The sequence below is a fragment of the Cryptomeria japonica genome, chromosome 9 (assembly GCF_030272615.1).
Source record: "Cryptomeria japonica chromosome 9, Sugi_1.0, whole genome shotgun sequence".
Taxonomy (NCBI): Eukaryota; Viridiplantae; Streptophyta; class Pinopsida; order Cupressales; family Cupressaceae; genus Cryptomeria; species Cryptomeria japonica.
In genome coordinates, this window is record NC_081413.1 from 596,591,571 (window position 1) to 596,618,114 (window position 26,544).

General features: G+C 40.3%; 1 protein-coding gene across 1 annotated transcript in view; it reads left to right on the forward strand.

Moving 5' to 3' along the window:
- The first annotated feature begins 13,377 nt into the window (after positions 1-13,377).
- The window catches only part of LOC131071525 (uncharacterized), a 32,946-nt gene continuing 19,779 nt past the window's right edge, over positions 13,378-26,544 (forward strand). The window contains exons 1-3 of the mRNA XM_059211119.1: positions 13,378-13,739; positions 14,415-14,508; positions 14,633-16,026. Of these exons, the coding sequence (XP_059067102.1) occupies positions 14,478-14,508; positions 14,633-16,026 (1,425 nt within the window). The 5' untranslated portion in view covers positions 13,378-13,739; positions 14,415-14,477. The remainder of the gene's footprint in view (positions 13,740-14,414; positions 14,509-14,632; positions 16,027-26,544) is intronic.

Genomic DNA, 26,544 nt, shown 5'->3' on the forward strand with positions numbered 1-26,544 from the left:
TTGAGAAGGTGTTGGATTCAAGGATTATCAAGAAGACAAGGTAAACCACCTACATGGAGCATTTGGTTAAATGGAAAAATCTTCCTGACTCTGAGGCCACTTGGGTACCTGAAGTAGACTTTTCAAAGGTTGTAATTGACCTCTCTTTGTTGCCTAAAGTAGTCACTTGACTTCTTTCTCATTGGGGGAGTATGGTGTAGGAGCACCTGAGGTTTCTTAGGGAACATTCAATTTTTGGTGTGATTGATCCTTATTGGGTCAATGGCTGAATAAAGGACTATTGAATAGTCCAAAAGTGTTCTTTGAGGTTGTTTTTTAGTTTGCTTGTCATTAAACTTAGCTTATTTACTCTGTTTTGGGCCTATGTGCCTTTGTCAACCTTAAATGGCATCACATGGCAAATTTTGGAAAATTCCTTGTAAGGCCTCATAAGGATTTTGAAGATGTTTATTTGATGTTAGGAAATCATCCTAGGTGGTCAATATTGTGAAGATTTGACATCATTGTCAAAATGCATTGTAGAGTAAAAAGTTATCAACAATGTGAGCAATTTTGGAAAAGTGCTCAAAGCGGTAGTTAGTGGTCTGATTGGTGGTTGGATTTGATTGTGTGGGAATATATAAGTCCACTCAAAATATTGTAGAAGAGTTAGAACCTCTAAGATTGAATTTTCAATAGCAACTTGAGGCAATTTCTTGGTTTTTCACTGAAATTTGTCAAATTGCTTATTGTAGTTTGTACCAAATAGATTAGTTTTCATACTGTACTTTCATGGAGGCCTAGCACTTGCTTTTTTGGTTCTAAAAAATTATTTGTGTCCTTTCATTTTGTTGGTTTAGTAGGTGTATTAAAATTCTTTCTTGTTTTCACTATTCTTGGTTTGAGCAAGGGGTTTAGGCCCTAAATATGGCTCCATCTTGAATTCCCATTGTGGTTTTCCAACAAACTTCGGGATTCAAGTTATGGAGTCTGCGTGCGGTGTAAATGCTAAATTTTGTGACCTAGAAGTTGCATTTGATCATTTTAAGATCATGCTCTAGGCGAGCTCTTCCATAGCCCGACTAGGGAACATGATTGCTCTTTACCTTAGTTCTTGCAGGGGTGGACAAATTTAATAGTGCCAAGTGATTGGTATTAAGGATGGATGTTAGGCAGAGCCTCAGTGTATGTGTGGAGGTTTGACAGGGTGTGGAGACCCACAAACCTCATTGATGAAAGCACACAAGACTAAAACACTTGAAAAGTGCCATTTTTGGGACAATACCTGTACGGACATAACAGACCACCTAACCTTAAAAATATTGAAGGGTGTCCAAATGGGTATTTATATCAACAAAGCTTATGAGGATTCCTTTGGGAGGTTTTAGAGCCAAAGAGCAAAAACCATAAAAGGAGGGCTGAAAGGGGCTCATAGGGCTACAAGGCCTTAATAATAGGAAATATGAAAAAGATAGGGAAATGAAATGGAGTGAACACCAAAATAGCATGGAGGGAGTTGATAAACCATGTTAGATCCTTCTTAGTCCCCTACAAGTGAAGAGCATCGAATTAGGCATGTTGGAGGTTGAACTTACTCATGTGAGTTCTAACCTTGGACTTGAGTAACTGGAGCAATTTAATTGGTAGAGAGTTCTCCAAAGGAGTTTGGATGTTGGGATTGATTCACCAAGGAGATTAGGGCATAAAACAAACAAGGAAACCCACAATAACACTTTTTACTAGTCTATAAATCAAATTGCAACTCTTTTGAGAGAGTCTCCTTATCATATTCAAAGCCAAAGTCTAAGAAAAATAGTTACACTTCGGCCAAGAGAATTTGTTCCAAGAATATTTACACCAGTGCACTTCCCTCCCCTCCAATCTACTGGACAACATCTCCTGGTACCCACTAGCAACAGTAAAAACACCCTTAGGATTTGAGGACCAAGCAAGTCTATCCCTATCCTTAAGGGAACTACAATGTCTACTAGCCAAAATGCCATGAAGGTCAACGCAATCTTCCTCCATAACAACAATCGGCCATTCATTAGGCACCTTCCACCACACCATCTCTAAATTCCCACACCTATAAACAATCTTAAAGTCGGTCACTTTAGACCACCCCGCCTTAAGGAACCTCTGGCAGAGATTCACTAAATTAAGAAACTATTCAATAATGGGAGGGTAACTCCCAATAATCAAACAAAAAAAGAACCACTTCCGCCTTCTTACAGATCCAAAATAATCCTTGTTTTATCAGTGCAACCCCTTTCTTGAGAGTACTCCAAATTGTGGATCCTTTTCCCACAATCAGATATCTTAGGATTTCCTCCTTCAGGATCCTTTGCAAATATTTATAAGACTAAATCCTAGCCTAGCCTTGATCTTGTTCAACACACCACCTTTAGTACTATTTTGACGCCAAAGCCTCCCCAAATAATGTAGATTTCCTTAAGCCAAGCCCACCCAACTGTTTCGAGCTGCATACCAATTCCCATTTGACAAGACTCCATTTAGAGGAGGACAAGTTGCCTGGCCATAAGAATTGCCTTGCTAAAGAATCCAATATCTTCACAAACCACTTTGGGGCCACTTGGAGCATACACCTATAAATCGGAAGAGCATGAACCACCGACTAGATTATTTGAACCTGCCCAACAAAGGATAACCATTTGTGCATCCAATGTTAAACCTTTATGCGAAATTTGTCCAAAATACCCTGCCAAGAGTCCCTAGGAGGGTTACTAGCAAAGATAGGAATACCTAGGAAAGTTAAAGGGAGAGAACCGACTTGGAAACTCAAGATATGAGAAATCCTCAACTGGATAGCTCTAGGTGTGTTGAATAAGAAAATGGAAGATTTATCCTCATTGATCAACTAACCAGAAGCAACAAGATAGACATCTAAGAATTTAAACAGATTTATAGCTTCTCTAATCCTAGCAAGTCCCATTAGGGCCGTATCATCCACAAATTGCAAATGAGATTGAGGAGGTATGTCATTACCCCACCTCCAACAATGGATAATACCCATTCCCATATTATACTTAATCAATCTCCCCATGCCCTCAGCCAAAAGAATAAATAAGTACGGGGAGAGAGGGTCCAGGGTCCCCCTGATGAAGACCCTTAGATGCACCAAACAACTCAGTATGATCTCCATTAATTAGCACAGAGAATGAGGCAGATGAAACATAGTTCATTACCCATTGGATCCATTCATCAATAAAACCAAAGGCCCTAATAATCTTTTGGAGAAAGGACCAACGAACTCTATCATAAGCTTTTGCCATATCCAGCTTGATAAACATAGCTTTTTCTTTGGAAGCTGCCATAGAGTGAATGGTCTTAGCAACAATGACCACTCCATCCAAGATTTTATGACCCTCTACAAAACCACTCTGCTTTAAACTTGAAATTTAAACCCTCTATTATTTTATTTTAAATTGTCCAATCAATTCTTAATTTGTTGAAAAATTAGTTTCAAATTGAAATTTGGGTGTGGCTATTCACTATATTTTTTGTCAAAAGATTTCATATTTGAAGTTTTCAATTTGTTTATAGAATGAAAATTAGGTTGTTTATTATGATTTTGATTTGGGTAAAGTTTAAAATTTATTGAAATTCACCCCTGTATGGGGTTATGCTGGCAAAATTTGCCCAAATTTGGTTTCTCGGGAGTTGTTTTTTTTTAAATAAAAAAAAATTGAAGTTCTCATATAATTTCTAGAACTGTGTTTTTATTTTATTTTATGTTGTTTTGAACTTCGTGTACAATTTCATGTTATACCTTGGTTTGGGAGTTCGTTTGATTTTTTTTGGTTAACTGTCATAAGGGAGAGTGGCTTTCGAGCGAGGGTCGCGCCCAAAGTGGTTAGCAGGGTAACCCATCAAAAGTTTTCTTAAGTAAGTGATAAATTAATAATATATTAGGGGGTTTGGTAGATTAAACATTAAGTAAGATAATCTTACCTCGCTCATGGTTGAGTGCTAGTACAGACTCAAGATGCAGTAAGAAGGCCTAGAATGACAAACCAACAACCTTGCCCTCATGAAAGAATTATTTGGGTCCACATGAGACTTGGATGGGGCCGGGGATTTGAGAAAGGTTACCAGGGTAACCCAAGATGGGGGTCGGGACCTATGGAGGCCTACCAGGGTAACCATACCAAGCTATGTGATGACACTCTTCCCTTATGGTCACTAGTGTGTAATCGTGTTGGTTTCACCTGAATTTTGATGTGGAGTTATGTTCTGCGAGTTTTACTTCACGAGAGTCTTTCCGATGTTGTGATTTTGACCACGTGTGTGTGCATACCTTTAGGTTTCTAGTGGGTCTTATTTCTATCTCCTAGCATGGTGGGGTGGTTCTTTTTGATCCACATGGTCGTGTGGTAGTGCCATTTTCCATCGAGTGTGTTGTTCTTTCTTGCGGAGTTGGCTTCATAGGTGTTCCAATTGCACTTGGATTCGAGAATCTTGTTATCTAGTTGGATCCCATTTTTTGTTATGGATCATTCTTTGTAAATCATGGACCTTATATGGTCGGTTGTAATTATTAAATTGTACGCTTTCATGACAAGATGTAAATTGTGATGTAAGTTTTATCTGAGTTTTGAAACTTAGTGATTTAATAGAATGCAATGTAATTATTATCTTATGATGCAAACAATGTATGTATGGAAATTAAATGTTAATGCATGTTTTCATTTGAATATTAGATGTAATGTAATGTAATGGTCTAAATTATTCTGCTTCACAACTAAATTGAAAAGTATAAAGAAGAAATTTTTAGATTGTAGCAAAGAGAAGTTTTGTAACGTCTTTGAATCCAAAAAAGAAAAGAGAAGATGTCTTAACATAGTAGAATGAAGAGGTCCTCAAATCTGGTATGGACAATGAGTGTTATCTTCTAAAAGAATATGAGGATATATTAGCAAAGGAAGAAACATGTTGGAGACAAAAATCAAGGGAATTGTGGTTAGAGGCTAGGGATAAGAATCCCAAATACTTCCATAATATTACTAGGCAGAAGAGAAATTTGAACTGTATAAGTAAACTTGAGGGAGCAGATGGTATGGTTACTTTCTTTAAAGATATTTTAAACAAGGAAGTTGGAGCAAATTTAAAAGTGCAGACTGGGCTCCTAGGATATATTCCCAAGATCATCAATCAAGAACAAAACAAAACTTTAAACAACAATTTTTCCTTGGCTGAGGTGGAGATGACTCTCAGTCAAACGCATACAGATAAAGCCTTTGGCCTGGATGGTTTTCCTATTTCCTTCTTGGCACTTTCTTGGGAGTGACCTAGTAGAGGAATTAGAAACAACAAGAAACTCGAGACGCCTAGTAAAAGAGATCAACAATACCTTCTTGGAAATCATCCCTAAAAAGGAATTGACATCTAAATTGGAGGATCTTAGACCAATTTCACTATGTAATACCGAATATAAAATCCTAACCAAAGTCCTGGCTAATAGAGTTAAGAAGCTCCTACAAACCATTATCTCTGAGGAACAAATTAGTTTTGTGCCTAGAAGAACTATTATTGATGGAGTTATCATCACTCAAGAGGCAATTCATTCATTGCAAACTAACAAGGAGGAGGGTATGCTCATAAAGTTGGACATCAAGAAAGCTTTTGATAAGGTTGATTGGAGATTCCTTTGTAAAACTATTGAAGCATTTGGCTTCAACCGACAATTCATTAAATGGATTTTTGAATGTATTTCTACTCTCAAAATATCTATTTTAGTAAATGGCTCGCTAGAGGGATTCTTTGAGATTTCAAGGGGCTTGAGACAAGGGGACCCTATATTCCCCTTTTTATTTATCATCATGGCAGAAGGCCTTGGTATGGCTATTAAGAAGGCATCTTACAATGGGAAAATATCAGGCATAAAAGTGTCAAGAAGCATATCAGTGCCACATCAACAATTTGATGATGATATAATGCTATTTGGATCCTCGAGCAAGAGAGAGGCAAGGCAATTTTGCTCACTTCTATCACACTATGAAGACGCTTCAGGACAACAAGTTAATTGTTCAAAATAAGAAGTTTTCTTTTTTAATACCCCTTCCAGAAAGGAGTTGGAAATCTTGAACATATTGGGATTTAAAAAAGGCTCTCTTCCATGTTCTTATTTAGGGCTACCTCTAGCCAAAGGAAAAAGAAAAACCAAATTATGGGATCCCCTAAAAGACAAAATGGATAAGAAGCTCGACTCTTGAAAAGGTCGCTGGCTACCTTGGGTAGGTAGGATAGTTTTGTTAAAATAAGTTATTGCCTCACTACCAATCTATCTCTTATCTTTCCTAGCTCTCAATGCTGGGGTAAACAATGCTATTATCCAAAAGATGAGGACGTTTTTTTGCCAGGGTCTCTTGAAGTAGCATAAATTAGCTTTGATCTGTTGGGAAAATATCTGTAAACCAAAGGAGTATGGAGGGGTTGGGTTAAAGAATTTTATGTGGTAGAATAAGGTGTTGGGGGCTAAATTGATATGGAAAATGATCAGGCAGCCTAGTTCCAAATGGGCTCGGATCCTTCAAGAAAAATATCTAAATGATGAAGCTACATACATTGTCAGAATTGAGAACCCTCCTAAAGGATCTAAGGTTTTGAATTTTATACTAAACTGTAGGCCTATTATCTATAGATTCCTATTTTGGGACATTCATGATGGGAGTCAAGCTCTATTTTGGGAAGATTTGTGGTGTGGATATCCCTGTCTCAATAACATAATTGATATAAGAGATACAAAAGCATTCCTTAAGAGGCTATGGGACTCAAAAGTGGAGATTAGATCATTCTATCTCCACATGGATTGGCTTTTGGTTGGGAGTGGAAAGATTTTAGTTCTTTACCTTTGCCCCCTCAAGATATTGCAATTTTGAAAACAATACTTTCACAGAGACAAGTGAACTTCAGAAGGGGTGTGGATAAGATAATATGGACTGCCTTGAAGAATGGGGAGTATAATGCAAAAGATGGATACCATTGGATTGTTGAGGAAGGAAAACCTCAAGAAATTGAAATTATGATTTTCTTATGTTGGGACAAGCTTTGTGCTCCTCATGCTGGGACTTTCACTTGGGCTGCTCTACAAAAAAGAATTTTGACCATTGAGAAGTTCGGAAAACTGGGGTTTGAGGGTCCATCTAGATGTGTGCTATGCAAAATGGAGGAGACACCATATCATATTCTCCTTGGTTGTAACTTTGTCTAAGAGTGTTGGCAATGGATCTATGCTAAGCTGGGATGGATCACAACCCTTCCCAATGATACCATCGGTCTTTTTCAATGTTGGGCATCAGGGGTCAAGACTAGTTTGTTGCAAAGTCTATGGAAGATCTGCCCTTCTCTCCTTATTTGGAAATTGTGGAAAGAGCATAATCGCAAAATATTTCAAGACAAAGAATTGACCCTTACCTCATTCCTTAATAAAGTGAAAGTGGCTATTGTGGAGGTGGAGAATCAAAGGACTCTTGACTTGTCTTCTAAGCATGGGACATTCTCAGAATGGGATGGCAAAATGAGTTTTTTTTGGGCAGGTTTAAAGGTCCCATCTTTCACGAGCCCTGGCCCAAATGTGGCTACCAATTTAAGAATGCAAGCTAAATGGAAGGTTGCAAGGGAAGGATGGTTTAAGTTGATTTTTGATGGCGCCTTTCGGGGCAACCTGGGGCCATTTGGTGTTGGTTGCATCATAAGGGATTGGAATGGGGTCACTGTAGGGAGATTGACATCCCCTCTGGGAACTAACACAAATAATTATGCGGAGTTCCAAGCATTGATGTTTGGTCTCCTCCTGGGCAAGAAAATGCAGCTTGGAAGAATTGAAGTAGAGGGAGACTCAACCATAGTAGTTAATGCAGTCAGGATTGGATCTACCCCCAATTGGAAGTTAAATGCGACATTAGAAAGAATTTTGGACATTCTTAAATCCTTTGATTCATTCACTGTCAACCATATCTACATAGAAGCTAACGTTGAGGCTGACCAGTTAGCTAATTTAGTGGTAGATTGATTCAATAAAAGGGAGATCAGATTAGATTCCCACAGGATGGTTTTGTAATCCATGAAAAATTTGTATTCATATTGGCGACTGCGGATTGGTTAGGATTGAAGGAGTTGGAGGAAAGATTCAAGTAGGAAGATTATATGTCGGCAGAGAGATATGAACTTAACTCTAAGGAAAGCTTGGAGAGTCATTCAACGGGTTGTTCAACTAAGATGAATCCCAACGTTGAAGAAGCTTTGCTAAGGTTGGGCCTTCCTTGACCCGGACTAAATGCCCTTCCCCTCTCGTTGACCATTGCCTCCTGTCGTGGTAGCGGGAGATATACGGGATGCATGTTTCAGATATGATCTTAGAGGGATAGCAAAGAAGTTTGCGATGGAGACCTTAAGGGAATGTAGAGCTAGCTTCAATAACTCGTTGTATAAATGGGGAAAAGAACAAACTAATTATAGTTTGTCATCCGTACCAGGACAATTGTAATCTTTTTATATTAATAAAATTCTTTCGGCTACGACCCATTGCCTATCAAAAAATAATAATAATTCTCTATATTGATATTTAAAAATATCTAAGATAATATTTAAAATATTCTAAAATGAAAAAAATATTTATAATGTCATTTTTACAAAATATTTAACAAATAATATAAATTAAAAAATATTATAATATTTATTTCTATTTTTTTGAAAGTTACTCTAATAGTCACATCTATAATATTATACTTAAAAATTCTATATAATAAATAATAAGAAAAAAATTATAAGATTTGATAAAGTTCTTGTGGATATGATTCACAATTATCATATCTTTTAAATTAAACTTTAATCTTTTCACAGTGACAAATCTCTCTTACCATTATCATACCATTTGTTCTGTTTCTAATTTCTTATTAGTACCATAGGCAATACTATTGTATTCACTTAATCCTGATTAAGATTTCTTGCACCAAAAATCTGATTGTTATTTTTTTTTATTTCAAAATAAACTTGATTTTTATAAAGAGATTTATATTTTTAAACTGGAAATATTTATTTGCAATACGATTGGACGAAAACAAATGGTGTTATAAGAGCAAATTTATAGTAATGATAGATTTTATAGACCTTTTTTAGATTTCTTTATATTTAAAAAATAAATGTCTATTTTAAATAGTTTTATTTTATTTTTATTGATAATCTTGTAAACAAAGTGATTTTCCTATATAAATATATATGAATTTTAATATTTTTTATTTTATTTTTGAAAAAATAGGTAATAAAACTAGTTAACTATTGTATAGGGATTTGATTCAAATCATTTAAATTAAATAAAATGAAAAAATAAATAAATACTTAAACTATTTCATTACAAGCATTACACAACAGATATTTCTACTAGCATACCCATCTCTAGAGGAATGTAGGTAAAGTAAACCAAAGATATAATATTTATTCATTATTTCACTTAAAAAGTTATTATTATTATTTTTTGACTGCAGGAATCGAGTATAGCACCCCCCATAAACTATAGTGCGCCAGGTAAAATTTTTAGCACCCCATAGAAACTGCAGTGCGTCGGGTAAACTGTAGTGCATTAGGTAAACTTTTTAGCAGCCCCTAGAAATTGCAGTGCGTCGAGTAAACTTTTTAATGTGACTAGTGATGCTAGCGTTGGCATGACACATCCTTTGGTACCACGTGGGCTGGGGGGAAACTAGACCTCGTGCTTCACCACTGGAAGCTCTCGCCAATCAAGCTATGCCCCTAGCCACCACTTAAAAAAATATTATATTATAATTAATATTAAATTATTATAAGATATGATATGTTATTATGTAAAAATATATTCTTATTATATTATTTTTATATTTCAATTAAACTCTTTACAAAAGCAAAAAGTATTTTTTTTAATCGATAACCGATTTAAGATTTAAATTGCTTGAAAGGAAAGTATACATGCCTTAAGCTGCTCAACAACATTCCACAAAATGGGGTCTTGCCCCTATAATAACAAAAAGAATCCGAGACATAAACCACACCTACAAAGCCTACCAAATTGGATGCATTCCTTACAACTAGGAATCCCCACCCAAAAAACCGACAACCCACAAGAGACCAACCTACCGGAACCAGCCAAGGGCTTCCTCCCTGGAGAAGTTGGGAATGGCCTGATTGGGACCTGCCTTGGGTAGCTCCATCCTGACACTTGTCGTGGTTCCTGGTCGTCCGCCTCACAACATATTGCGATCCACCACTTTCGCATTCTTTCGCGGGATTTGGTAACGCACCAATGACCGCCCATCTTCGCCAATCGGAGCCCGCGACTTCACCGGGGTTTGCTTGCCACACATTTTTGCTCTCTCCACCGGTCCCAACTTCCGCACAAAGTCCACAATTTCCCGCCACCCATTTCTTACATCCACCATCTGGGATTCCACCGAGCGAGGAGCCAACCACACCACCAGAGGCTGCACTGCTTCATTTCCCCCACCTAAACGCCTCCATGACCCTTGCTCTATTTTCAGACCCATACCAATCTCCGCCCGAGCCACCACCTCCGCCAGGCCACCTGACAATTTTGATCTCAGAACTAGGGATGCCACCTGCAACACCTCCTCCTTTGAACCTCCCACCATCAGAGCTAAAGCCACGAACAGGGACGAAACATCCAAATTTGTTTGCGGGCGACAGTCAGTTTCCAAGAATTCTTCCCCAAACATCAGGCGAACAACCCTCTAGAAATCTTCCTCATCCACCCTAAAACATTCAACAGGCGGTTGCTTGAGATTGTGCCTCGAAATGCAGGCATTTGGCCCTCTGTAAACAATGAGAAATTGGCTTCCATCCTTCCCCTAACTCATAGCCAAAACCAACACTCGCAATAGCCAAAACAGTCCTTTGCACAATGCCAAAAAAAAGAAAATGAGGGCCTAAAATATCCGTAGCCACTCCAAACATTAATTTATTCGCACGCACCACCTCAAACCACGCATCATCAGCAAACAAAAATCCATACAATGACATCATTGCATCTGCGCCACCATTACACAACTTGCTGCCAGTTTGATAAACACAAACCACGTGAGCCATCCCCACCCCTCCATCATGCGTATCAAAAAAAGATCACGCAAGTATCAACACCACGTCTCGGGTTCCCATTTCAAACACATAGCACCTTCATCCAAAATCTAAGGGACCCAAATCCCTTAAGTCTTCAAAGAAATTAAAATGATCAGCCAATGAACCATTTGCACCTACGTTCAAAAGCCTATTAGCCTCAACATTTGCTTCCCTTAGAACATGCGATACCTTAAAATCCTCAAACCCACTGAGAAGGTTATTCATCCTTTTGATATGTTTATCCAGGTGCCAAGCCTCCATCCGTCCCCTAGCAATACCATTCACCACTATCTGGGAATCCCCTTCAAGATGGAGTTTTTTCACCTCCAATTTCTTCGCCAAAAGAATTGCTTCAATTGCCGCCTGACACTCAGCTTCATTGTTAGTACCATCCACCAATCTCTTGGATTTACTTTGACTTTAATGTAATGTCAATCTTGATTATTTTGACGTTGAAAAATATTTAGAAAGTCTCTTCCTCCCCCTCTCCCACTCCCCCCCCTCTATCACCCTCTCTCTCTCTTCCCCCTCTCTATCTCTATCTTTCTCTCTATCTATCTCCTTACCTCTCCCTACATCTCTGCTTCTCTCTTCCCCCTCTATATTTCTCATTATCTCTCTCTATCTCCCACATTTTATACCTCTCTTTGTCCCTCCCCCCCTCTTTTTCACACCTCTCTCTCTATCCATATCTTTCACTACTCCTATCTCCCTATGTCTCTAACTCTCTCCCTATCCATCTATATCTCTCTCAATATCCCTCTATCTATAGCTCTCCCTCTCCCTCTATCTATATTGAGCTATCTCTCCCTCTCCCCCTCTCTACCTATCTATCTTCCTCTATCCCCCCTCTTCTCTCTCCTCCTCTAAATATCTCTCTCCCTCTCCCCCCTCTTCTCTGTCTCTAGCTCTCCCTCCCTCACTTGCTCCCTATCCTGCTATTTATATATCTATTCCTATAGGTCTCTGTCTCTCTGTCTCTCTCTGTCTCTCTGTCTGTCTCTGTCTCTGTCTCTGTCTCTCTCTGTCTCTCTGTCTCTCTCTTTTTCTATCTCTCTATCACTATCTCACTCTCCCCCTTTATATATATATCTCAGTTTATCTCACCAACTATATCTTTATTTCTACCCCTCTTCCTATATCTCTCTCTCTATCTCTCCTCCATCTCCCTATCTTTGTCTATCTTTATCTTTCCTTCTACCTCTTTATATCTCTCTATCTATTTGTCTCCCTTTTCTTCTCTCACTCTATCTTCATCTCTACTTCTATCTTCATCTCTACTTTTATCTTCCTCTCTTTCCCACTATCTCTAGATATGTCTCCCTTTCTCTCCCTCTCCTCTTCCTAGACGTCTATATCTATATCTCTTTTAATCTATCTCTATCTCTCCATCTCTCTAGCCCTTAAATATCTCTCCATCTCTCCACCTCTCTCTATTTATCACTTTCTACCTGTATCTTTATCTTTCCATCTCTTTATATTTCTCCTTCATCTCTATATATATCCCCTTCCCCCTCTCTCCTCTCCATATCCTTCTCCTTCTCCACTCTATCTTCCTCTCTATCTCTATCTCTATCTCTGTATCCCTCTCTCTCACTTCGCCTCCCCACCCCCTCTTGTCACCCCCCTAACATCCCCTCTATATATCCCTCTTTCTATCCTTCTCTCACCTCTCTCTCCCCCCATCTCCCTATTGCAAACATAAAATGAGTCTATTGGTAATTGATCTTGATTATCTTCTTGATTTAGAGGTTTTTTAAGTTGTGTTTGGATCCTTGTAAGTGGATGCATGGTTGATTTGAATCTATCACTTCTCCATTCAGACCATTTTTATACAAACAACATCATTTGCCAAATGGCCTACCAATTGACCTAATGTATTGCACAAATGTTACAAAAAATAGACTAAAGTTTTCCCTAATTGATCTTTCACACCTCTTTGACATACCTATTACACACCAAAATACAATTACTAGTTTATATCTTCTTTTACCAATTTTTAATATTTCTTCTACAATTTCTCTCACAAACTATTATACCATCACAACCTTTACAATTGCTCGTGTCTTTCACCCATTCTAGTCATGAATTTCCATGAGATATATTGTTTTGTAACAGGCCTTAATCTACGTCCTTTCTCTACAATTCCAAAATAATTTTAACTTTAACTAACCCGCGAAACCCAACTTATCATTTATTTATCTTACAAATATCCTCACTTCTTTTTTCACATATTTATGTTTTCATCTAGTCCTAATTATTTTTTCTTATCTCCCTTTGTTACATCCCTGTTTTTGTCAATGTGTTTCCAGGCATTAGATTGGTAATTTCTCATTTAAAATATGGTGACTTCCGAGAAATGCACACGATTAAAATATCCAATAACGCTTCAAACGCAAGATGTTGGGAGGTTAACCAGATTTGAACCAATTCACTTCTTAGATGTTTATTTCGTCCTCTGTATAAATTGAGGGCACTTGATTGCATTCGTTTTCTGCAAACGCTTTGTTAAGAAATCACTCGCTTATCAAATTTTGATAGACTAATTCAAATCCAGCACCATGGTAGATTAATCCAGCGGCAGCATTTCTTGGAAAATAAAGAGGACGACAGCAAATCTTTGCTTAAATTAGAAGGTTGGCGCTCTGCCGCTGCATTTATTTTTATTATTCTTGTCTAATTTGCCTGCAAATTAATCTCGAAATCTGTTTCGGGATTCACTGCAATTCAACGACTTTCAATTTCACCGCGAATTCAGACATGTAAAGAAGCTCAGATATTAATTTTCCTGAATTATAATCTGGATGAACCTAGAATTATTTCATTTCTGCTTTTGGATATTTGATTACTAGGCTACAGGTCTGGAAGCTGGACTTTTTTTTTTTGAGGTTTTTATTGCTGCAGACTTTCAATTTCGTCGCGAATTCAGAAATGCAAAGAAGCTCAGTTCTTAAGCGTCCTGAATTATAAACTGGTTTAACCTAGAATAATTTCATTTCTTCTTTTGGATATTTGATTGCTAAGCTACAGGTCCGGAACTCGTGATTTTTTGACGTTTTTATTGTTGCAGACTCCCCTTAAACTAGGAAAAAGAGTTGACAATTAAATGATTTAACGTAATTGTGAAAAGCCCTGATTTTAGGCAACCCTAGGCTTACGAGGATTATTACGTATGCGCCGCTGATGGAATTTACTTGTGTCGTCACCAATTTTACACGTATCTGTCACAATTTCAGCTCATGTTTTTGCTTTTTATTTCAAGTTATTCACTGAAATTTATTTAGCTGATGTTGCATTTTATCATTTGGCAGGGGTGTTCTAGAAGAGAAGAAAGGAAGCCTGTAAAATTTGTAGGGAATCGGTGAAACATTATAATGGCTGCTGATTCGGAGTCTTCTCTTTACGGTAAGTGTATGCTTAACCATACGATGTGTCAAATTTGAATTATTTTTAGTTTGCTGCCTTAAGTGATAATTGACAAATTTTAACAAATTTCAATCTGATAATTGTCCTTGCCAATGACTTACAGAAGTTCCAGGTTCGCATGTGCACAATAGACGAGAAGAAACATCATCAAGTAATGGCTTAGAAGGCTTGAGAGAGCAAGCTGCACCAATATTTTATGAATGTAAATGCCAAGATTTATGGTTGGGGAGAGCAACTGTGAAAAGATGTTTCGGATGTGCCAGGTTGAGAGAGGCTGAGAGATTTGGCAAGGTTAAAACAGAAGGATTACAGTCAAGTCAAGGAGCTCCAGGCAAACATCCTATGGGTATTAGAGTAAAGGAGGAAAAGATAACCCAAAACATAAAACTCAAAGCCATTCGCACACCTTCTATGGGAGGACTTGGGGATATGGAGATCCCAAGAAGCAGCTGCAATGTTAAGTATCCGTTTCGAGATGTCATTGTTATTGAGGATGATAGTGATGATGGAGACAATGAGAGAGGCAATGATGGCGAAACGGATACAACAAGTAGCAACGAAGATGATGACCATGATCTAACTTTAGATAGTGATGCTAGTTCTACCAAAAATCTAAGATCTATTTCATGTGGATCGATAGGGCAAAGTTTCAATCACAATGGTCATCAAGTTCTTAAATCTTCAAATCATTCGGAAGATGAAGATGATTGTCAAATATTTTCTTCAGGGAGGTTCAGGCCATTCAAACGTATGAAAAGTGCACATAGGAAAAATCCTTCGGGTAATGGCCGACATGTATTTGAAAGTTTGAGTTCAGACAGTGATAGTGCAGAATGTGAAATAATAATGGAAGGTTCTTACGGAAAACTTCGTGAAGAGTGGGAACAAGCGGCATTGAAGAAGCAAGTTCTTTATGGTATGGAATACAGGGGACCTTATGTTGAGGAAGAGTTTAGCGTTTCTGGTTCAAATTTATACCCTTATAGTCCTTGCAGAGAATTTGAGCAAGAAGGAAAGAACGAGCAAGCGAATGCTGATTTTCAAAAGCACCATTCTGATAGGTATTCAACAGATCCTCCTGATCTTGTAAGTGCTAGTGGTATAGTTTATACTTCAAGTCAGGATGATGTGACAAGCCATAGAACTCCTAAGCAGCCTAAGACACAAATTCCTAGAGTAGATATCTTCAATGGAGCCTCAATTGGTCAATCTGCAAATACTGTTGAGGTCAAGCCATCTAGAGAGGTGAATGAATTGGGTCAAAACAGTGGTGTTGTCAAGATGAGAGAAGTTCATCTGGATCTCCCTCATCCTAAATCTCAACAAGTGACAGATAAAACTTTAAAATCATCTGTTGCAGAAGCAAAATCTGAATTTGCAGTGGTAGAAAACACAAGTGAATGGATTGCTGATCGTGAGAAGCTAAAGCAAACAGCAGCATTTAGATATGCTGAACAAGAGGAATGGACACGGAGACAGTTAGAACTGCAGCGCCAGGTATGTATTCTTGCGCAAGATGAGTTTCTTCTTGTTCATACCTAAATTTTAACCAGTTTCAATATATTTTTTCCATGTTTATATTTACTTTCAATATATTGAATTTTCAGGTTTGGAGGCATTGTAATAATTTAATTAATTTGTGCTTTTGTTGCCATCTCATTCTTTAAGATTGCATTTAGAAAAGCTATAAGAACACCAGTTTGTGGTTTTTGAAATTCCACAATGGAGGGCTCATTTTTGTTTCTGAGCAGAATTCAAGCTACAATGTTTTTTGATTGTTGCAAAATAGGAACTTAGACAATGAATTGCTGGGTTGACTTGTAAGAAACAGACCCTATGGTGCAAAATGAAGTTGTATTAGTGTTTGCATATAAACAAAATTGGTCTTTGGAATTGGGACTATTGAGTAGATCATGATTGAAGTGCATGAGAAAGTGTCCGTTTTGCACAAGATGAAATGGAACAAGTAGATATTCATTTCCAAGATTATGTTCAGAGTGTGAAATGCAAAAGTGGGTAAAAGAAAAACACATTGTTTCCAGATGTATCATTCAAAATTGTAAAGTATTTTACAGGATATACCTTGGTTGTAAAATCACAATCTAATCCAGAAACTGCAAACAATTTTCATATGGATTGTGGAAATCTAATAGCATTGGAGGATATACCTTGTAAAGCAAGTCTTGTTGGTTGCAAAGTTATTGAAAAGGTGAAAGTCTTTTCACCAACAAAATTGATAGTATAACTCAATCTTGTGAAATTGTCTATGGCTTGTTCAATGAAATCTTTTATAGTCTTGGCATTGGGTGCTTGGTACAATAGCAGCTTAATGAAATCTTCTAGCCAGGTTTTTCTGATTGCTCTCATCTTACAAGGCTGATATATTCTTCAAAAGGAGGAAGAATTTACTAATGAGTATTTCTGTAAGTTCTATTTTGTATAATGTTTATTAAGCTCGAGCATCCTATTAAATTTTGTGGTAACTAATAATTTTTTACCTTCATGATGGTTGCTGTTTTTGAAAAAGGTTTTGTTCCATAAGTCTATAGATGACAATCTCAGTAATTTGATAGGCAGCACAGCACATATGAAGAAAGATTTGTGCAAATATGGAACAGTTCAATGATTCTTAGAAGATATGTTGACTCCCTGAACTGAGAAAACCCTCTGTAATTCTTAATGAAAACTGGGTCCTCGTTTTTCCCCTGAACTTTGTAGGCCTTATCTATAAAGGAAAAGTCGCTAAAACACGGGTGCAACTCTACAGTCCTCAGAAGATATGAACCCTGATAGAGTCAAATTTGAAGGCTAAACTAATTTCTGACATGTTCTACTATTCTAATGATTGTGACCATGCTACAAGAAAATTATTTCAAGCCACAACAAGTATCTGCTCATGAGTATTTGTGCAATGTCTATTTTGTCAAATTTTATAAAATCTCTGGCATGCTATTAACTTTCATCAATTTCGCTCCTCAAGTTAATAGACAACATTCTTGGTAGTTTGATGGGGAGCACAACACATATGATCGTTAGACAAATCAATTCTTCTTAGAAGATAAGATCGTTCCCAGAAAACCCTCTATAATTCTTAATGGAAATCAGTGCCTCTTTTTCCTCCATAGCTCAATAGGAATTAGCTATGAAAGCACAGGTGATAAAAGATGGTCATAATTGTATGCTCGTGTGCATGCATGTGGGTGTGTCTGTGCGTGCCTGCACCTGCACGTGTGTACTTTTGTTTGAAATAGTTGCTACTATAGACATGTTGATAATATTTGTGTCAATTGGGCCCTCGGCAATTTGATGCAGACTGGTATGAAAATGGTCTGTTTATTTATCTTAGTCTGCAGTTTGTATCTGGTCCTCGCATGGTTATTATCCAGGCAAACTCTTTGGGGTCTTCAACTACCAGAATGTAATTGATTTGTTCAATTAACACGATGGGGTCCTCAATAGATCACAAGTTTACATTTAAAAAACAGAATGTTTTGAATTGGGTGACACACACACCCACACACCTCCATGTCCACACCCATGCATGTGAACACATATACACATGGGATTCAAAGTCTGATCCTGACACCCTGGGGCCCACGAAAGTTGTGAAATCAGATTATACTGATGTATTTGGCATGTGCCCAAATTATGCAGGCATATTCGGCCCCTGCAAAATTCGCCAGATGCAGGAGTTAAAACATAGGTGCATTCAGCATCATAACAGATGCCTTTATAAAAGACAAATCAAACTTCATCTCCATGGAACAGAAGGTTGATGTAATGTCCCTACTAGTTAGAGATCACTTGTCCTGCAAAACAGACAGTTAGAATGCAACAAATATATATATATATCTAATCTAATTTGCAATTAAACTTTAATTACTTAATTAACACTAATCTCAATTCTTATTTACTAAAAAGGATACGAGTGCCGCACTGGGACATGTCCTTAGGCGATTGTAATGCTTTCCTTCTTGGAACCCATCTTGGTTCCAAGCCATACCGGGAAATCGATGGATAATTCGATTCCTGTCTTGGATGTAACATCTTACATCCAAGCCTACCAAGGAAGACCATCATATATGATCAATTCCTTGCCTTGGATGATACATCTTATCATCCAAGTCTACCAGAGAGGACTGGCCAGATCCGTCTCTTCTTGGGTGAGCTTTTGACACCCAAGCCTTAACATATATGCATATGAATACTCAGTATATACTGCCTACCAGGGATTATCATAATCCCTGGATTAGGCTAAGGGAATTTCCTCCCAATAGCGTCCCTCATATAGCCACATTATCCATATAACATTCTACATTTTATTACCATTTTCCAATCCATAATTTATGCCTACATTTACATATTCCTTAATTCTCAGTATTTGATCCTATATACATATAAATATTCTGCATACATACAACATTATAATCATGCTATAATTCTGTAATATACAACATTATAATAATAACATAATTCTGTAAAACGAGATTGGAGACATACTCCGTATGACAGATCTACCAAAAGAATACAAGTATATATATGTGTGCGTGTGGCACACACGTCCACACACATATATGTACCTGTAGCGTCAATGCTAACCTCTTACTGCCGGCTTTGCTGACGCAACTGCAGTTCCCTTTCCTTCCTCTCCGTCCTGTGTCTCCCTTTGTGCTGTGGTTCCTTCCTTATTACCCGTGGAGGGGAAGGGTTGCTCCCTCCACGGGTCCCTTCCGCGGGAAGGGGTGTGACGGTGTGACTACCGTCCCACCACTTTGTGCGCGCGTGGGGGAGGGGGGGGTAACTGCGATGTGCTTCCCTTATATTATCGCAGTTCATAATTAACTTTTAGTTTATATAACGTCTTATTTCCATTAACATTATTTATTTAATAATACATTTCTTCATTATTTAATATATTAAATACATTAATATTTTAATCATTTATTTATATTAACCTTTATTTAATAAATTAACAATATTTAATGATTTATTTCCTCTTTTAGTATATTAACATTATTTTATAAGTTTACATCAGGTGATATAGTAGGGGTTATCACAGTCCCTCCGTCTCAATTTTGCTTGTCCTCAAGCATATTTAGATCTTCCTCTTTTTCCCAAGTAGCATCCTCATTTGGGAGATTCCTCCATTTAATCAGGTATTTGGTAATGGTTCGGTTCCTAAGCTCCTTTTTCCGTGTATCCAGAATGATCTCAGGGTACAAAGTGAGTTTCCCTTCATCATCTAGGGGAGGTAGTTCACTGCATGGAGCCAAGTGTTGCCCGAGAACCTTTTTGAGTCGGGAGACGTGGAACACATTATGTATTTTACTGTCTTTGGGGAGTTCTATTTCATAAGCTACTTCCCCAATCCTTCGAATTACCTTGTAGGGTCCATATAACCGGGGTTTCAATTTTTTAGCCCCATTCTTCTTGAGGGAAGATTGTTTATATGGTTGTAGCCTTAAAAACACCAGATCTCCGACCTCGAATGTCCTTTCCGTACGCTTCCTATCTGTATAGATATTTTGTTGATTTTGGGCTTCTTGTAAATTCTCTTTCAAGGTCTTCATGATGTCCCTACTCTGTTGAACAAAATCTTGTGCTCTTGGTACTTTGCTTTCTGGGGTTATTAACTCTCCACAGCTTGTGGCCTCATAGCCATACAAGGCTTGGAAAGGACTCATCCCTATTGACATGTGGTGTGTCGTGTTGTAACAATGTTCTCCTAGGTGTAACCACTTGACCCAAGCAGTCTGTTGCCCTGTAACATAATTCCTTAGGTATGTTGGCGGCAATATTGTACACGGAAATAAAACTAGTTAATTAAGTTATAATTGTCTTGGTTAGTTGGCAACCGAGGGGTGGCAGTTGCGGTGCGACGGTTGGCGCTCGCACCCCCTCGGTATCTTTAGATACTTCCGAATGTAACTTATGAAAAGGAGAACAAATTATGAATGGAATAACATATCTGATACTTGTCTGATATCTATGGCATTATTATTCAGCATTACGTGCTTTATCTGTGTACTTTAAGTTATTCACCCTAGAGGGCAAACATTTGGCACCGTTGCCTAGACGTACTCGGGAACGAAAGATGCGGATGGCGCATGGACGCGATGGGCCTACCCGTCGGTGAGATGAACCCAGAGACCGACGATGCGCACATGGAACAAGAGGCAAAGGGGAAATTGAACCCTATAATAATCCCGACACAATGTTGAGATAAATTGTGGCCGAAAGGAAATTTTTTTTGGCATGTGCTTGTTATGTACGGAAGTGATTTATGCCCAATATATTAAATAAAGATAGAAATAAAAAAGCAGAAATGGACGAGTGGGAGGCCGCGCAGAGGGCCTTGATTTTGGAGCAACAAGTAGAATGTAGATGGAGGCTGAGGCAACTTGCCGAAGGACGACCTGCCGAAGGGTGGCCCGAGGGGAACCAAGGAGGTGTCGCGGAGGGTACAGAAGCCGATGGAAATTTCTATGTGTCACCAGAACACCGTAGGGTGCGGAGCCACGAAGAGTTTCTGGAGGAAACAAGGTTACGGCAAAATCTAGTCGAGGAGACTCGAGATCAGTTTAGAAACTTATCCCTCACACCACGGAGTGAAGATCACCAGCGGGAACCAGGAGTGGGCGCGGGTGAGAGCGAAGGGGAGGGTAACCGTACGGGTGTAGGTGCCACACACGACAGGCAAAACACCGTACCTCCAGTTGCCCACGCAGGACACACCACCGGTGCCACTGGAGGAAGTAGCGCAGGGCCACAGACACAGGTGCAACCACCCCCAGGAAGACGACTCGGGATGGCGAGTAAACAAAAATTGCCAAAGTTCATAGGGGACGGCAAGGAAGACCCCTTACGGCACTGCCGTACATGTGAAACCATTTGGTCCGCCAACGGAGTGACAAACTAGGATGACTGGGTACAGCAGTTCCCAACCACATTACGTGGAGTTGCCATAGATTGGTACTCTGATGTGGACAAGCAAAAAGTGGCCACATGGGCCAATCTACAGAAGGAATTCACGGAGGAGTTTCAGTTGCTCCGTGATGACAATGAAATTGTAATGGAGATATACAGTACCAAACAAGGTACCAAGGAGACAGTACGGGCATACAGCAGGAGGCTGAAGGAATTGCTGGGTAAAATGGAAAGCCAACCAGCAGATGGATTGAAGAAACGATGGTTCGTTGAAGGATTGAAATCCTCCCTACGAAAAAAGATGAAAATTGTACCCCCGACGTCATATGACGATGCCTATAATAGGGCGATGGACCTAGAGAGCGAATACAAAACGTCAAAGAAGAAGAAAAGTAATAAATATTCATCTGACGATGATGAAGACTCTGACGGGGAAAGCAGCAGTAGTGGTGAATCGAGTAAAAAGGTGCACGCTCTCCAAAAGGACATGGAACGAATGCTGAAAGAATTCAAAGCCATGAAGGGGAGTACAAGTAAGACTGAAGAAAACGACATGTGGTGTACCGACTGTAGGAGTGACGAACACACCAAGGGGTCCTGCCCCAAGAAGGCTTTCTGTGACATTTGTCAGATTGCGAGACATTTGACAAAGGAATGTCCCTACAATATGAAAACTAGGAGCCAACAAGTTCTCTTCACGCAAGAGCAGCCGACCGTCGGAACTTCGCAAACCAACACAACGACATCATCTGGAGGTTACTGGGACAACAGACGCGGCGGCGGAAGGAATAGCAACAATAACAATAACGGAAGCCGTATCCAGTATGATGCCAAGGGCCGGCCAATTATCCAATGTAGGGCCTGTAATCAGTGGGGGCACTTCTCTCGTGATTGCACGAAGGAAGCCACCCCTCAGCACCTCTGTCGATGGTGTGGGCTAGGCGACCATGAGGATGCAAATTGCCCACAGGCAAGGGTTAATCTCCTCAACATTGAGAAGGCTGAGAAGACTGGTGAGAAAGAAGTATTGGCGATCACCCGCGCCCAAACGAAAAAAACCACTTATCCCGACCCCCGTACGGAGAAGGAGAGACTACGGGAGGCAAAGGCCAATATTGAATGTGAGATGACGGCCGAACAACGGGACAACGAGGTGGTGAGTACATCATCCCGTACGAAAGTGGAAAATAACATCATTGGGCAAGTACTGCAGATGGAAGTACCTATAAGGGTAAAGGACCTTCTAGAAACAATGCCACAGTTAGGAACCGCCATTTTTAATTCCATACAAACCACTGCGCAGGCACCTTTGCGTGCCACACGAGCGGAAGTTCCGGTCAGCCCCTTGGCTGACCCAATGTTGTTGGCCTTAAATAGTGTTCAGCATCTTGCTATAGTAGGGATGGGAATTCTCGGGGCTATCCTCAAAGACACTATCGTGGACGGAGGTTCGGGGGTGAATGTACTGCCAGAGGATACGTGGAAGAAGCTGGGGAAGCCAAAACTATGGCCACCCACGTTCAACTTGGTAGGTGCAGACCAACATGGCATCAAGCCACTCGGCACCTTGATGGCCCAGCCGGTCACCATCGGCACGCAACCTTTCATACTAGATTTTGTGGTAATCCCACTCAAGAAGAAGGGGTACGATGCCATCTTAGGCAGAGGGTGGCTGGTTACAGCAAAGGTGAACCACGACTGGAAAAAGAACACCCTTTCTATGGAGAAAGGGGGGTGGAAGTACACCATTGATCTGAGGACCTAGGTTGTTGACGAGGAACTGGCATCATCTTCGAAATCGGAGGATGAAGGAAAAGGTGACCCGAGGGACGAAGGACGGGGCTGCAGGGAGCCCAACGACGAAGAGATTCTCAAACTAGGAGTGCTCCGAGGATGAGACAGGGTCATTGAATGAGCTCTTCCATTGGCAAATGGAGGATTATGAAATGTTCCAGAGCTACAGGCTCGAAGTAGAGGAACTAGAGCAAGTAACAGAGGTGTACTTGCCAGAATACATAGAATATTGGAAGGGAGACGCCCCAAACCTCGGTGACGTAGATAATCCCAAGATTATTGGCAACGATTGGAACCTTATGTGGAAGGCCGCAGCCTTCAAAATCTTTATTATTCTTCTTCTCCTTATGTACGGGAAGGAGACCGTGGTTGCCGTAGAATTTGTGGTTCCAGGTCTTCGGATGGCCATTGAAAATAGACTTGCCACCAACGGGTCCAAATTGAAACCCTACCACGCGAAGCATGCAGGGGACCTGAGAGGCCGGAAGGGCACCCGAGAGGATGGATGGGGACTCGAGAGGCCGGGCAGGTGACTTGAGAGGCACAGGACCATAGCGGGAGACCCTCCGACGAGGCAAACCGAGAAAAGGCGATCCCGGAGGCACGAAACCCGAGTCGAATCTGGACAATTAAAATAAAAAATAAAAATAAAACTCATACGCCAGGTGATCGTAGGACTTGCAAAAAAAAACAAAAAAACCTCGTACGCCAGGTGACCGTACGGCGTGGGAAAAAAAGAAGTCGTGGGGCCACCATACGGTGACCACATCGGCGGTGGAACCACCGTGCTGTGGTCACACCGACGGTGGGGCCATCGAAGGTGGAACCACCGTGCGGTCGGTGGAACCACCGTGCTGTGGTCACACCGGTGGTGGATGCCACCGTGCGGTGGACACCCGCACGCCGCACTTAAAACAAACTCCCGCACCTTGCAGCCCACGCAAGGAAAAAGAAGAAGGAAACCCTGCACCACGCCAAAAAAAAAACGGACAAAGAAAAAAAAAAAAAAAAGGAGAGGCGCACAGCAACGCAGCACCGCACAAACAAACACAGCCGAACGGTGGAGGGGTGTTGACCGCATGGGAAGGTGGCCGTATGATTGGCGGTGTCAGTGCTGTTGTTGACCGTACGGGGAGGTTGTATGGCCGGGGTGCCATCGGGGACATTACGTTGAAACAAAAAAACAAAAAAACAAAAAAAAAAAGACGACGACCAGATTGAAAAATCATTCAATGACATATGGAGCCAGGACGCTAAAAATATTAGAGTGGAGAAGGAGGGTTTTGACACCTTAAAATATCACAGAAATGATGCGCGCCATGGACTTCCGTGTGGTTCTGAAGGTTGTAAATTGGTCTTGGCGGCGGGGGCGCTGCCCCTCGACCCCACCCTGTACTGCGAGGCGCTGCCCCCGGACCCCGTGAGGGGCGCTGCCCCAGACCCTGTGGGGGCGCTGCCCCTCGATCCCATGGGGGCGCTGCCCCAGACCCCACGGGGGCGTTGCCCCTCAACCCCACTGGGGGCACTGCCCCCAGACCCCAGTTTATTTTGAGCTACAGTACACTTGTTGGAGTTGGACGGAGGGCATTGGAGATGTCACGGTAAGTGTTGTGGTTGTTCGTACTGTGAGAAAGAAGCTTGCAGCTAAACATTGGCGGGGAAGCCATAAGCCGTAGAGGGGGACGGATTTGGAGGTTGCAAACAAATAGAGTTTGAGGGAAGGCATTGCAGGTCCGCGCAATTGTATGACAACAGAGAGTTATTCAGTTTAGTTAGCAATCTTTGGGGAGTGTGATGGAGGATTTGAGGTGTCTCCTAGCCTTTGTGCCAAAGGGTTGTGGCCACCTCCAGGTAGGAATGGTACGCTTGAGGAACTTGGAGTATGTCTCGGCTGGACGTGAGGTTGCCTTGGTGGATGTAGAGAGGGCTTGGGAGGAGTTGACCACCAGGTTGGAGGCAGTACTAGCGTGAGACATAGCCCAGTGTACCTAGGAGTTGGATGCTGAGAGGGCAGCACGGGTGGCTATCGAGGACAAATTGGCTAGGGAGACAGTATCATTTGAGTAGCAGTTGGTGGAGGTTGAGACTGAAAAGCATGTTTTGCAGACAAGTTTGGTTTAGGCACAGGAGGGTTGTGATGTCAAAGGAAGCACTAATGGTGAAATCCGCACTTGAGCATCGGATGGGAGCAGAAAAGGGTTTTCAGGCGAGGACGCAGCAAGTGTATAAGTTTCGGGCTCGACTGGCGTCAGCAGTTCTGTTTAATGTCATTTCTATTTTGTATTAAGTCGTCCGGAGACGACTTCTTTTCTTTTGGGGGGGATGATGTTGGCGGCAATATTGTACATGGAAATAAAACTAGTTAATTAAGTTGTAATTGTCTTGGTTAGTTGGCAACCGAGGGGTGGCAGTTGCGGTGCGACGGTTGGCGCTCGCACCCCCTCGGTATCTTTATATACTTCCTAATGTAACTTATGAAAAGGAGAACGAATTATGAATGGAATAACATATTTGATACTTGTCTGATATCTATGGCATTATTATTCGGCATTATGTGCTTTATCTGTGTACTTTAAGTTATTCACCCTAGAGGGCAAACAAGGTAGCCCTCTATCCATTTGTTCATTATTTCAGTTTGCTCATCAATTTGAGGATGGTAACTGGTACTAGGGGTTAAGACTGTTCCTGCCATTCTGAAGAGTTCCTGCTAGAATTGGCTAATAAACTTGCTATCTCTGTCACTGACAATATTCTGAGGGAGTCTGTGGAGTTTGAAAATTTCCCTGAAGAATAGATCGGCTATTTGGTAGGCTTTGTATTCTGTGGAGATTGCGAGGAAATGGGCATACTTCGTGAGTCTGTCTACCACCACAAAAATGCTATCCTTTCCTTGTGTCCTTGGCAACCCTGTTATGAAATCCATAGAAATGCTTTCCCACTTTTGATTGATAATAGGTAATGGTTGAAGCAAACCAGTTGGGTGGATGAGTTCAGTTTTATTGCGTTGACAGGTTAGGCACTTCTGTACATATTTTTGGACATCTCTTTTTTAGTCTTTCCATGCATACTTTTCCCTAATGTGTTTATAAGTTTTATAGTATCCTTGATGTCCTGCCAGGGGGTTATCATGGAATTCTTTTAGGATTTTGCTTTTGAATCTGGTCTGAGGGGTCAAGTATACCCTTCCCTTGTACAAGATGAGATCTCCCCTAACTATAAAATCTTCATTGGGAGGGTTTCCCTTTAAAATTTCCTTTGCTTGTGGATCTTGGTCATATTCATTAAGGATTTCTT